The sequence below is a fragment of the Lepus europaeus genome, chromosome 1 (assembly GCF_033115175.1).
Source record: "Lepus europaeus isolate LE1 chromosome 1, mLepTim1.pri, whole genome shotgun sequence".
Taxonomy (NCBI): Eukaryota; Metazoa; Chordata; class Mammalia; order Lagomorpha; family Leporidae; genus Lepus; species Lepus europaeus.
This window is the reverse complement of record NC_084827.1, coordinates 180,065,597-180,078,568: the sequence shown is the minus strand read 5'-3', so window position 1 is coordinate 180,078,568 and position 12,972 is coordinate 180,065,597. Positions and strand designations below refer to the sequence as shown.

At 59.6% G+C, this 12,972-nt stretch overlaps 1 protein-coding gene across 1 annotated transcript in view; it reads left to right on the top strand.

Annotated features, from left to right (window-relative positions):
- The window catches only part of ASB18 (ankyrin repeat and SOCS box containing 18), a 57,965-nt gene that overhangs the window by 27,124 nt on the left and 17,869 nt on the right, over nt 1-12,972 (top strand). Inside the window, exon 4 of the mRNA XM_062202561.1 lies at nt 11,513-12,017. Within this exon, the coding sequence (XP_062058545.1) occupies nt 11,513-12,017 (505 nt within the window). The remainder of the gene's footprint in view (nt 1-11,512; nt 12,018-12,972) is intronic.

Below are 12,972 nucleotides of genomic sequence, written 5' to 3'. Positions count from 1 at the left end.
GGAAGACCTTTCTCTCTGTCTGTCTCTCTCTCACTGTCCACTCTGCCTGTCAAAAAGAAAAAAAAAGAAAAAAAATTAAGTTTCCTAAGTGCAACATAATCTCCTGGATTGTATCCTGGGATAGATCATGGACATCAGCGGGAAAAGTCACAAAATCCCAATGAAAAAGTCTGCAGTTTGGTTCACTGGGTTGAGCCCATGTTAATTTCTTCATTTTAATAAAGGAGCTATAATAACAGAAGATGTCGAGTTCTACTAGGGGAGGGTAAGTGAAGAGCGTTCAGGAATCCTCCATACTATCTTTGCAATGCTTCTGGAAATGTAAAGTAACTTTGGGATACCAAGTTAGTTTAGTTTTTATTTTTACTGGAGAGATGCTGTTGTGGCACAGAGTGGCACAGAGTACTGGGACTCCTGACAAGAGCCCTTAGGTGAGCCAAGGAGCTCACATGTGGCCGTCACAAGGCTCTGAGGCCGTGTGCAGGTCGGCAGAGCAGCTCGGCTCGCACTCTGCAGCAGCAGCTAACCTCCTGGTCTCACTGGGTTGTTCCAGAATCATTTGGCTCCAGGACCTAGCCTGAGCAGGACTTTTCAAATGCCTATGTGTTAAAGTGGGCATTTAAAGGAGAAAAATCTCTTTCCTCTGTCTTCTTCCGTTCCTCCTCTTTCTTCTTTTTTGTCTCATTATCTTCTCTGCGAGGCTCTGGCTGCGAATCTGTCTTTTTCCTATTTAATTTGCCATCGGGATTCATCTTGGTTATTGGGGAAAATTTCAAAGAAGCGATGAATCCAGCAGAGGTTCAAGCAGAACTGGGTGAGAGCGGAGTTAGAAAGCCTTCCGCACCGGTGATTATAACGGGAAACATCCCCTGAACACCTCTGCAATCACACAGCCAGCTCCCCTGAAGGATACAAAGTGAACGGACGTCAGAAAGCACTGGTGGTGTGGCCAGGGCTTCGCAGCTCCCAAGAGACCCCGGAAGTCGGACCCCGAGGTGGGCTGGCTGCATAAACATTGCCAGCGTGACAAGAAGGGGCTACCTTCCCTGCAGGCTTCGTCTACGTGCGAGATTTGGGGCATCCTTAGCGTCTGTGCCCGTTGTGGAGAGGGGGTCGTTGACCTACATACGGTGCCATTTCTTTCTCCCACTCTCCACCCGGCAGCGCTCCGTGGACACAGGAATTTCAAACCCTGGAGTCCCGGAGTTCCCCCGCTTCCTCCCACGCCGACGCGCTGCAGAATTCAGAGTCCGGCGCACAAAAAGTATCCCTACCAGAGCTTTAATCTGGGAGCTTTTTGAAGTGGTTTTCCCAAAACGCCAAGTGCCAGTCGGGCTGGTCTGTGGCGGTCACAGCCTGTGCGCCGGCCGCGCCCTATTTATTACCAGACTCTTCTCCCTGGGCCTTTCTGTGCTGACGTCATGGAAATGAAGAAGGAGCACGTCATAGCTGCCGATTTAAACAAAAGTAAACAAACTCGCTACCTTTATGGCACACATTAATACAAAGTATGCAAGCTTACTTTTTTGTATCTGTTGTGTCAAGTCAACCAAAAAATAATAATAATAATAATAACTCTGAAGCTGGAGCTGGACCTGAGAAAGCAGCTGCTTGTTCTATGTGAAGGAACAAATCGTCGGAGAAACCGGGAGGCTTTCTCGCTCGGGCCCGGCAGGCTGAGACTGGGCAGAGAGCAGCGGGCAGTCTGCAGGGGGTGGGTTCCGGGCCCCCCGTGGGTCCCAGAGTCTGTGGGTGTTCGGTCCCTGTGGGAGATGGTGTGGCGTTTGCTTGGCACCCATGCCCGTGTTCCGTGCACTTTCAGTTATCTAATGCCGACTACAATGCCAATGCCTCAGAAACAGCTGTGAGTCCATCTAGGCTAGGGAATAATGACAAGAAAAAAGTCTGTGTGTTTAGCAGAGATGCGTGGTTTTTTTTGTTTTGTTTTGTTTTGTTTTGTTTTTCAAAAGTTTTCATTCTGCGATTGGTTGAATCCATGAGTGTGGAACCCACGGACATGGCGGACTGATTTCCGAGGGCTCTCGGATGGGATTCGAGCAGAGACAACTGCCCGGGTTCCCTTCCCCAGCCCAGCAGCATCCACCTGAGAGGTCACCTGTGGGGGATACCAGGCTCTCAGGCCTTTGCTGCATCTCCAGAGAACAGTCCACTCCGCCCACGTCCCAGATGAGTGGCGGGTTCAAGCAGGGAGGAGGAGGACGGGGTCTGGTGCCGCAGGAGCTCACCGGGCCTTAGGGATCGTCGAATAGCGAGGAAGCAGAGGGGCAGCTCCCAGCGGGTGACTCAGTATCGGTCGCACGGCTCGTGCCATGTGCGGTGAGCACGGGCTGGGGTCTTGGTAGGCCTCCAAGACACGGCCATCCCCAGGCCACGGATCCGAAAACTGAGGTCCAGGGTGGATGAAGCTTGGCCAGCAAGGCAGAGACAGGGCCGAGCATTATGTGGACAATGCATAAGGTCAGCTCTTCCTGCTTGGCCTAATTTTAATTTATTGATTTTTGGAAAGCCATCTATAACCAGGAACTAGCTACCTTCTCTCTCACCACTACCTTGCAAGCACGTTCTATCTCAGGCTTAGCCCCTTCCCTGTCCCATGGTGGCATCCTGGACAGACGCCTCTATGTCTGGTCACTTGCTAAGTCCCATTTTATTGCTAAAACACAGTCCAGGCCAATTCAAAACTTTACCCTTTGGCCACGAGTCTTGGTCAAACACTTCACAGAAGACAGTTAATAAATGACTGAAAATGTGCTCAACATCATTAGTTACAGGGGAGTGAGGATTAAACCACAGCGAGGGGCCGGCACCATGGCGCACTAGGTTAATCCTCTGCCTGCGGCGCCAGCATCCCATATGGGCACCGGGTTCTAGTCCCGGTTGCTTCTCTTCCAGGCCAGCTCTCTGCTGTGGCCTGGAAGTGCAGTAGTGCTTGGGCCCTGCATCCGCATGGGAGACCAGGAGGAAGCACCTGGCTCCTGGCTTCGGATTGACACAGCTCTGGCCGTAGCGGCCATTTGGGGGGTGAACCAACAGAAGGAAGACCTTTCTCTCTCTCACTGTCTAACTCTATCTGTCAAACAAATAAATTTAAAAAAAAAAAATTCTTAAAACCAGAGTAAAAGGGGCCAGCAGTTAGCCTCCGGCTTAGATGCACAGGGTGCCTGGTTTGATTCCCAGCCCTGCTCCTGGCTCCAGAATCTACTGACGCAGACCCTGGCTCAGCCGACCGCGTTCCTCCACCCTTGTGGGAAACCTGGATGGAGCTCTTGGTTCCTGGCTTTGACCGTGACGCAGCCCTAGCCAGAGGAGGCATTCGAGGTGTGAACCAGCAGACGGAGCACACTCGCTCCCTCCCCCTCAAAAAAGAGGTCTGAAATAGTCGCCATTTCACACTCATTAGAATGGAACAAGAAAATGAAAAAGGAAAGAAACCGGACAACAGCAAACGCTGGCAAGAATGGAGCAACGGGAAGGCTCGCGTCCGTGTGGAGTGCGTAAAATGATGTGACCTCGGGGGACTGCTTAGCAGTCTCCTAGGAAGTTCAAGTCCAGTTCTAGGCATTCACCTACTTACAAAAAGGTACCTAGCAGCTTTATTCATAATCAAATGGAACTATCCCTTGGGGCCAGCGCTGTGGCGCAGCAGGTTAACGCCCTGGCCTGAAGTGCCAGCATCCCATATGGGCGCCGGTTCAAGACCCAGCTGCTCCACTTCTGACCCAGCTCCCTGCTGTGCCCTGGGAAAGCAGTAGAAGATGGCCCAAATCCTTGGGCCCCTGCACCCATGTGGGAGACCCAGAAGAAGCTCCTGGCCCCTGGCTTTGGATTGGCTCAGCTCCGGCCATTGTGGCCAATTAGGGAGTGAACCAGCGGACTGAAGACTCTCTCTGCCTCTCCTCCCTCTATGTAACTCTGACTTTCAAATAAATCTTAAAAAAAAAAAAAATGGAAATATCCCAATGCCTGTCAAGGTCAATAGCAGAATGGATTAAATGTGGTGGTGTAGCCTGCCCATTGAAGATTGACAGAACAATGAGTTATTCTGTGCATGCATTAAATATCAAAAACATTGTGCTGAGCAAAGGATACCAGATACAGGAAGGTAGAAAATTCTAGAACAAAGTTTAAACAGCGAGAGAAATCAGAGTGGGGCGATGGCTCAGTGTGGTGAACAGGAGACACTCTCTTGCGGAGGTGGGCCTATCCCACGCTGTGGTCGGCGTCTTGGTCACCGGGTCTGCCCTTTGCTGAAACTCGTTCAGTTGTACACTTCGGCCGCCGTGTTCCTCTGCGTGTGCGTTGTACCTTACTCTGCAGATACACACGTGCAAATCCGACTTCTCTCTCACCCAGCTCAAGAAAGAGGCAAAGGGTCTTCCCTCCCTTCCTCTCCTCCCCCACCCTCAGCCTCTGGGTCTCCTTCCGCATCCAGTCTCAGGGCCGGGGGAGGAAAGAAAGGCTGCCGTTTCTTGTTGAGGAAGGGGTATCAGTGAAGCTTCCGGAAGGTCAGATGCTGCTTGTGGGGAGAGCGGTGACGCCGACTTCTCCATCTGGAGAGAATTTTCCCACCATATCATTATTCACCCCAGCCATCCAGCGCTCAGAAAAACATCAAACGGCAGCCGGTGCTCCCAAGGAACCATGATGCCAGACACTGCCAACGGCCATGGCTCCCAGCTATCCCTCGCCTGGGATTTGTCCATTCTGATTGCAAACGTGTGTGCCTGGCAGTCTTGTGGCCAGCATCCCAGGAGCGAGGGAGAGGGAAGACAACAGAGCACGGGAAGCAGGCAGCTGGCAGGTGCCCAGACGGTGCAGAGAAGCAAAGTGGGACTGCTCTGCCATCAGCGTCTCAGGCCATGGCTGTCACGTCCCCCTGCGGCCAGCTATTGTCCACCTGCACCAGGTGCTGTCCCCTGCAGCCAGCCATTGTCCACCTGCGCCAGGTGTTGTCCCCTGCAGCCAGCCGCAGAGCCATCACACATAGGGAGCCGTCCTGCACGGCTTTGGCAGAAGGCTGGGCTGCGTTTTCCTCCCACGTCCCTGCCTGTTTCCCTGCCCCTCCGGCAGGATGACCCGGGCACCCTGACAGCCGCTCCCACCCACGCCCTAGATCCAGCCCTGCGGCTCCAGCCGCCCTTGCCCAGGGACGTGTCTCCAGCCCGTCCGCCTCCCTGACAGCTCCCAGGAGGAAAAGGAGCAGGAACGATGATTCGGCGAGACGTCGCCTGCGCCGAGCGTCCTGCTGAGCCATCGGCCCCCCGTCTGTCAGAAGGGATCGGGCAGCAGGCGAAGGGGACAGTAAAGGACACACAGGGTCCCCGCAGACTCAGCCACTTGCAGCAAGGAGCCCCTGCACAGACAGGGCCACTGGTAGCCTCCTGCCCGTTGATAGCTAAGCGCCTCCCGCGTCTGTCTCTCCCCTGCAGAAACGGGTGGGTCTGGATCTCACAGCCGCATTTCCAGTCATTCTTTGTGACCGTTCCATTGCCCGCTCAGTTTCTTTTCTTGCTGCTCATGGAACCTTCCAGCATCCTGAGAGGCTGGCGCCCCCTTCCCAAGCCAGGTATGCTGCCTTTGAGGACCCCCATCCTCATCTCCCGGGTCCCCACCCTGCAGACCACTACTCAAACCTCAACACCCGAATCTGCACCCAAAGCCAGGGAGAATGAAATCTATCGTGGGGTTCCTGTGCCTGCCCCACCGCAGGGGGTCCGAGGGCCAGGCTGCCTCCCTGGCCCTGCCCAGCCTCCAGTGTCCCGTCCAGGAGTTCCTGTGGCCAAGAGAAGAAACACATGGGCCGTGCTCTGTACTTGCCGAATGCAGGGGTGAACGAAAGGAGAGTCTGTTGATAACCTACGGAAAATGCCTGGAGCCTGGCTCACGGAAGCCGCTTAGCGAATCACAGCCCGTGCAGGGATCCCTCCGGAGAAATGCATCTTGGGGAGAGTCGTAGATGGCGCTTTCCAAACCCAGACGGCATAACCTCCTGCCCCCCTGGGCTGTGGGACGCCACCTAGTGCACCCAGGCTACCATCCTGTGCGGCGTGGTGCTGTACGGCACCTGTGCACCTTCACGTGGGAGCAGCACAGAAAAACCCTGGGGACTTTCCAGCTCTGTTGTATGGGACGACCGGGGTCCAGGTGGTGCAGGGGCGGTGGCGAGAGGTAGCAGAGCGGGTGACGGGCGTGCGTGAGAATTCGGCAGCCGGAAGTCTGGGCCTCTGCTTTGCCACTTCCTGCTGCCTGCCCTCATGCCAGCCGTCGATTCCATCTCCAAGGCAGCGCTGTTGTGAGGTCTGAAGATAACATCTGTCTGAGGGAAAAACAAAAAACACAAAAGACCAAGTCCTAAGGAATCCAAAAGACATCCCGGTCAGTGAGCGGGAGGCAGCAAGGCGCCACCCTGAGGAATTTGCATAAATGGTGATGGGCAGCCCAGAGCGGGCAGCGTGAGTGGCTGGGCAGACAGGTGCCCAAAGGTGGTGAAGGAAGCAGGGTGCAGTGAGCAGCCAGCGGGGCCGTCCAGGAGAGGCATCGCACCTTCTGCCCCAGGGGGCGACCAGGAAAAGGGTGGCCTTGGTTAGAGGGTGGGAGCAGGTGCGGCGGCTCCCTCAGAAAGGAACTGGACTGACCCCACAGCCTCCGGTGGGCTTCGGCTCTGTGCCGTCAGCCTGGGCCCCACAATAGCTGTCGCCGCGCTCGTCACTGAACACCCGGAGGACGGATGGGGCCGAGTGTGTTTGTCCAAGTTGCTTCTCGTCAGAGGCTGTGGAGACAGCAGGGTGTCCCCGCAGTCCCAGGAAGACAGAGACAAAGTGGTTCTGACATGCTGATGGCAAGGCGCTACCCCTGGCTCCCAACAGCGCTGTCCCCGCCAACCCCGGCCCCCCGACTCCTGCCTCCCTGGTTCCCGACAGCGCTGTCCCCGCCGACCCTGGTCCCCCGACTCCTGCCTCCCTGGTTCCCGACAGCGCTGTCCCCGCTGACCCTGGCCCCCCGACTCCTGCCTCCCTGGCTCCCGACAGCGCTGTCCCCGCCGACCCCGGCCCCCCGACTCCTGCCTCCCTGGCTCCCAACAGCGCTGTCCCCGCCAACCCCGGCCCCCCAACTCCTGCCTCCCTGGTTCCCGACAGTGCTGTCCCCGCTGACCCCGGCCCCCCGACTCCTGCCTCCCTAGTTTCTGACAGCGCTGTCCCCACCAACCCCGGCCCCCCAACTCCTGCCTCCCTGGCTCCCGACAGCGCTGTCCCCGACGACCCCGGCCCCCCGACTCCTGCCTCCCTGGTTCCCGACAGCGCTGTCCCCGCCGACCCCGGCCCCCCGACTCCTGCCTCCCTGGTTCCTGACAGCGCTGTCCCCGCCGACCCCGGCCCCCCGACTCCTGCCTCCCTGGCTCCTGACAGCGCTGTCCCCGCCGACCCCGGCCCCCCGACTCCTGCCTCCCTGGCTCCCAACAGCGCTGTCCCCGCCAACCCCGGCCCCCCAACTCCTGCCTCCCTGGTTCCCAACAGTGCTGTCCCCGCCAACCCCGGCCCCCCAACTCCTGCCTCCCTGGTTCCCGACAGTGCTGTCCCCGCTGACCCCGGCCCCCCGACTCCTGCCTCCCTAGTTTCTGACAGCGCTGTCCCCACCAACCCCGGCCCCCCAACTCCTGCCTCCCTGGCTCCCGACAGCGCTGTCCCCGCCAACCCCGGCCCCCCGACTCCAGCCTCCCTGGCTCCCGACAGCGCTGTCCCCACCAACCCCGGCCCCCCAACTCCTGCCCACCTGTCCATCAGGCAAGCAGGAAACTCGCTCACAAAGCCCCGCATCTGAGAAAAGGCATGGAACCAGCTGGGCCCCCTGGCTGGGGGTGATGCTATCCCCACTGGGCCCTGTGTCCTGCGGGGGACGGGACACATACACACACACACACACACATGACAATGACATGGTGGACAGTGCTCAGAGGATGGGCCAGGCCCTGGAGGCAGGCCTGGGGGGTCCCCAAGGCTACCATTCACTTTGCTTTCCTCTGAATACCCCACAGCCCCCGGGCTCTGCTCTCCCCACTTGGCCCCCACGCAGCCTGAGACTGCCACTTACCCCTCAACAGAGCAGTGGAAAAGCTAAGCTAACGTTCTTTCCTTCTTTTCCAAAAAAAAAAAAAAAATGGAGAGAGAGGGGGAGATCCCACCCGCTGGTTCACTCCCCAGGGAGGTGCCTGCAAACCCAGACCAGAGCAGGGGCCGGAGACTCCATCCAGGTCCAAGAGGGCAGCAGGAGCCCAGCTCCTTAGTGTCACCGCGACCGCTCATTTCCGCACCGCAGGAAGCTGGAGTCAGCAGCGGAGCCAGGAGCCAGCCCTGTGGTCCGGGCGGGGACCCAGGCCGCTCCACCTCCAGGCTGGACGCCTGCCCCACGCTAATGTTCTTGGAATCCTCGGCGGCGGCTGCCGTGGGTGGGGCCCGGCGTTGTGGTTATCCACTTCTGTTGTTCTCTCGTCAAACTGTTCCTCCAACGTATGTTGGAAAATTTGGAAATGCAGGCAGATGCAAAGGAAACCACGGCACTCCGACCCCGAGACAAACTCACTGCCCCTCCCTCGTCCGCCGGACGCCAGGGGACGCACAAGTCCGTGCAAAATGAAATTCAGAGATGGGTTGATTTGGGTGAAAAAACCTTTTGAAATCCAGGCATAGTTTTGTTTTTCTTTTTCATGATACTCACTTTCCAGGAATTTTGTGAAGATCCTGCATATATATATATATATATATATATATGTGTGTGTGTGTGTGTGTGTGTTTTAGTTAAAAAAAAATAAGATTTATTTATTTGAAAGAAAGAGCGATATCTTCCACCCACTGATTCACTCCTCAGATGGCTGCAATGGCCAGGGCTGGGCCTGGCTGAAGCCGGGAGCCAGGAGCTTCCTCCAGGTCTCCCACGTGGGTGCAGCGGCCCAAGGACTTGGACCATCCTCCACTGCTTTCCCAGGCCATTAGCAGGGAGCTGGATCAGAAGAGAGGCAGCGGGGACACAAACTGGTGCCCACGTGGGATGCCAGTGCCACAGACGGCAACTTTACCTGCTGCGCCGCAGCGCCGGCCCCTGTATTGGTACCTTTGAAAGACAGGCCTGTACCCATTGTGCACCCTCACATACCCACTGCAGAGGTCCTTCCGAGACATTGGCCAGGCCGCCACTCCTGACCTTGTAACCCAGCCTGTGTGTGCCTACACATGCCTGCCCCCACCGGCAGGTGCGCGTTTCTTTCCCATTCCTGTGGTTCTGTAGCTTCAGCCACTGCCCACTCTAAGAAACCGCCAAGGCTTAGCCCATTAGAAGCACAAAGGGGGAATGTAAGATGCCGAGAGCCCGCAGCTGGCAGTGGATGATCTGGTGCCGAGCCCCGGGTAGGCAAATAACAGGACCCCGGCAGCGGCGTGGGGGGAAAACGCTGAGAGACGTGGAGCAAGGAAAAGCTCGCATTCAACACGCCGCGAGGGGATCCCAGCAGCAGGCCGGGCACTGCCCCAGGCACCAGATCAGACAGCAACAAAGACCCGTTTCTCCTGGCAGGGAGCCCAGATCTGAAACAGGAGTCAAGGTGCCAGCCCAGGCCTGAAATGCAGGGTGACAAACGCTGGAGGCCGGTGGCAGTGCGGAGCTCCGCCCTCCGCCTGGCGGTGCTACGAGACAGGAGGGCAGGAGTGTGGGCCATCACAAGGGCCAGCAAACACAGGGCAGGAGTGTGGGCCATCACGGTGGCCAGCAAACACAGGGCAGGAGTGTGGGCCGTCACAGGGGCCAGCAAACACAGGGCAGGAGTGTGGGCCATCACAGTGGCCAGCAAACACAGGGCAGGAGTGTGGGCCGTCACAGGGACCAGCAAACACAGGGCAGGAGTGTGGGCCATCACGGTGGCCAGCAAACACAGGGCAGGAGTGTGGGCTGTCACAGGGGCCAGCAAACACAGGGCAGGAGTGTGGGCCATCACGGGGGCAGGAGGAGCCCATGTGCAGACACGGGGCAGGGGAGGGGGGCACGCAGCAGGGGGCGTGCGGTGAGAACCAGGCAGGATGGAGGCTCAGAGGGTGGAGCCCAGCGGGGCATCCCATAGGGGCGTTTGTTTGAGGCCCTGCTGCTCCACTTCCGATCCAGCTCTCTGCTATGGCCTGGGAAAGCAGCAGATGATGGCCTAACTGCTTGGGCCCCTGCACCCATGTGGGAGACCTGGAAGAAGCTCCTAGCTCCTGGCTTCAGATGAGCATAGCTCCAGCCATTGCAGCCATTTGGGGAGTGAACCAGTGGATAGACCTCTCTCTCTCTGTTTCTCTCTCTCTCCGTGCCTCGCTGACAGCGAGGCCAGTCTGCAGCAGGGCCCAGCACCCCAGGCTGGGAGGTCCGGCCACTGGGTGCAGTCAGTGGCCATCTCGCCCTGGGTTCAGGGGAGCAGAGGGCGAGAGAGTGAGCGCAGCGCTGCGGGGACAGGGAGGGAAACCAGTCGGAGCCGAGCCATCGATCGGGGTCCCAGGGGAGCACAGAGGACAGGCGGCACTCACGGGCGTGTGCCTGAGGGGCCGGGGCTGTGCTCTGAAGTCCGCGTGCTGGAGCCGCAGACCCCAAGGCTGGAGCCACCCTGTGGATGGCAGTGTCCAGGAGGTGACAACAGCAGGTGTTCTGCAGGGTGTGTGACGACAAGGGAGAGTCTTCAGAATGGGGGAGGGTCTGTGTCTCTGTCCCCTGCCCCCACTTTAAGGGGCACAGAGGTCCCATCAAGGCCATGAGACTCCTTGTGGGACTGCCAGCCAGCAGCCACCACCATCAGAGCTGGGGGGAGGGGGTGCTCCCGAGGGAGGCAGAGGTCTCGATGCCTGGGGCGCAGGGCACTCTGGGACAGCTGGTCAACCTGGATGTTGCATGGGACGCCCACATCCGGAGAAGCGAGCAGTCTTCCGTGGGGGTCAAGAAGCCCCTGGGGACCACCCGGGGACCCCACATCGGTTGAAGGGGAGTCTAGTAGGAAGGAAAGGAGGCCGGCGGTTGGGCGAGGTCCCACTGCATGCTGCCAGCACCTGTCTGGGGACCCTGCTGTGCAAGGAGTCGCTGCCCTCCAGGCCAGGCTGGCCTCACATCCCCACCAGGGCCTGCTCCTCGGGGAACAGATTAGCGCCTGCCCAGGCCCCCGAGGTCTGGACTGGCCATCAGCTCCGTGGAAGCACCACACGGGGCAGTCACCAGAACCGCGCTGGTTACCTCCCCAAGCGCACTACGCAGTTCCAATCGTGACCCATGTGGGCTGGGACACCCAGTGCTCGCCAACACTGCTCCTCCCGTCCCCCGAGACCGGTCGTGGCACGGGGGACCCCAACTCTCCCACTCTTTCTCGGGGCCACCCTTTGTATTCTGCGGCACCAGCTCACCCTCGTAGACCCGGACCCTGGAGGGGCGGGCGGGGCGGCAGCGCCCCTGCCGCCCCCGGTGACCCGCCCTGGCCTCCCCGCAGGTGCGCGCGGGCGCTGCTGGAGCACGGAGCCTCAGTGCAGCGCGCGGGTGGCGCGGCCCGGGACACGCCGCTGCACGTGGCGGCGCAGCGCGGCCTGGACGAGCACGCGCGCCTCTATCTGGGCCGCGGGGCGCGCGTGGACGCGAGGAACGGCCGCGGCGAGACGGCGCTGAGCGCGGCGTGCGGCGCGGCGTGGCGGCCCGACGAGCAGGCCCGTGGCCTGCGCCTGTGCGCGCTGCTGCTGGGGCGCGGCGCGGCGGCGGACGCGCGCGACGAGGACGAGCGCAGCCCGCTGCACAAGGCCTGCGGCCACGCGCGCCCCGACCTGGCGAGCCTCCTGCTGCAGCACGGCGCCGACGCGGGCGCGCTCGACTACGGCGGGGCCTCGCCGCTGGCGCGCGCGCTGCAGACAGCCGCCTGCGCGCCCCAGGCCGCGGCGCAGCGCACCGTGCAGGCGCTGCTGAACCACGGCTCGCCGACCGTGTGGCCCGACGCCTTCCCCAAGGTAAGGCGCGCCCCGCCAGGCTGGCATGCGCCCTGGCGCTGTAGTGGGACTGGTTCAAACGCAGGCTCTGGAGTGAAAGAATCTGTGTTTGTAACAGGCTCCCAGGTCGGTTCTGGGCCGTAGTCCCCTTCCCTCCCCGCTCTGAAGAGCAAGGGCTCCGAGGCTCCCTGGCCAGAGGCACCAGGGATTAGGAGGGCGGGGTGCGCGCCAGCGAGCTAGGACTCCGGGACGGGACGCCTGGCGCGGCTCAGAGTCTTGGCAGCGTAGCTCTTGGTGTAATTTTCAGAGCGAGAGAAATCAGTTTCTTGTCGCATCTGGCAGTTGATCTAAAATGAAATTACCCAATCTGATCATCCACCTTATGAATGACAGCCCCGTACGCGTCGGCAGATTGCTCTCCGCAGCCCTCAGCGCGCTGCTGGGAAATGCGCCAGGCAAGCGGGGTCTCCTTCTACCCGGGATTCAGCCAGGTGACAGCGCGCGCCCGGGGTCCCGGTGTGCAGAGCTGGCTCTGAGCAGCCTGTCCGTGTGCACACCCGTCAGCTCTACCTGCGATGATAATCGTGCAGAATAAAGATGCTCCTCAAAGGCTGAACGGGAACGAACAGCTCCCCCAGTAGCGATGGGAACACCGGCTGGTGCTTCCCAGAAGACTTCGCTAAAGCTCTGGGTCTAATCGAAAGCTTGGCCCCATCGCTGGCAGCTCACCAGCCACGTGCAAGACACAGAGTTAGGCAGGTAAGTTTGGAACAGGGAGCTGAGAAGCTGTTGTCCAAAGACAGCATCCCGGGGAGTGAGGGGGTGAGCGCCACACTTCGCTCTCACCTGCACTTGGCATTAGAGGTGTGTCCGGAGTAAGACATTGTGTCCACGAAAGGCGAGGAGGGGGCCGGAAGCCCACCGAGACAGCGGCCGGGAGCCCCTCCCCCCAAACACGACGACCACGCCCCGTCTC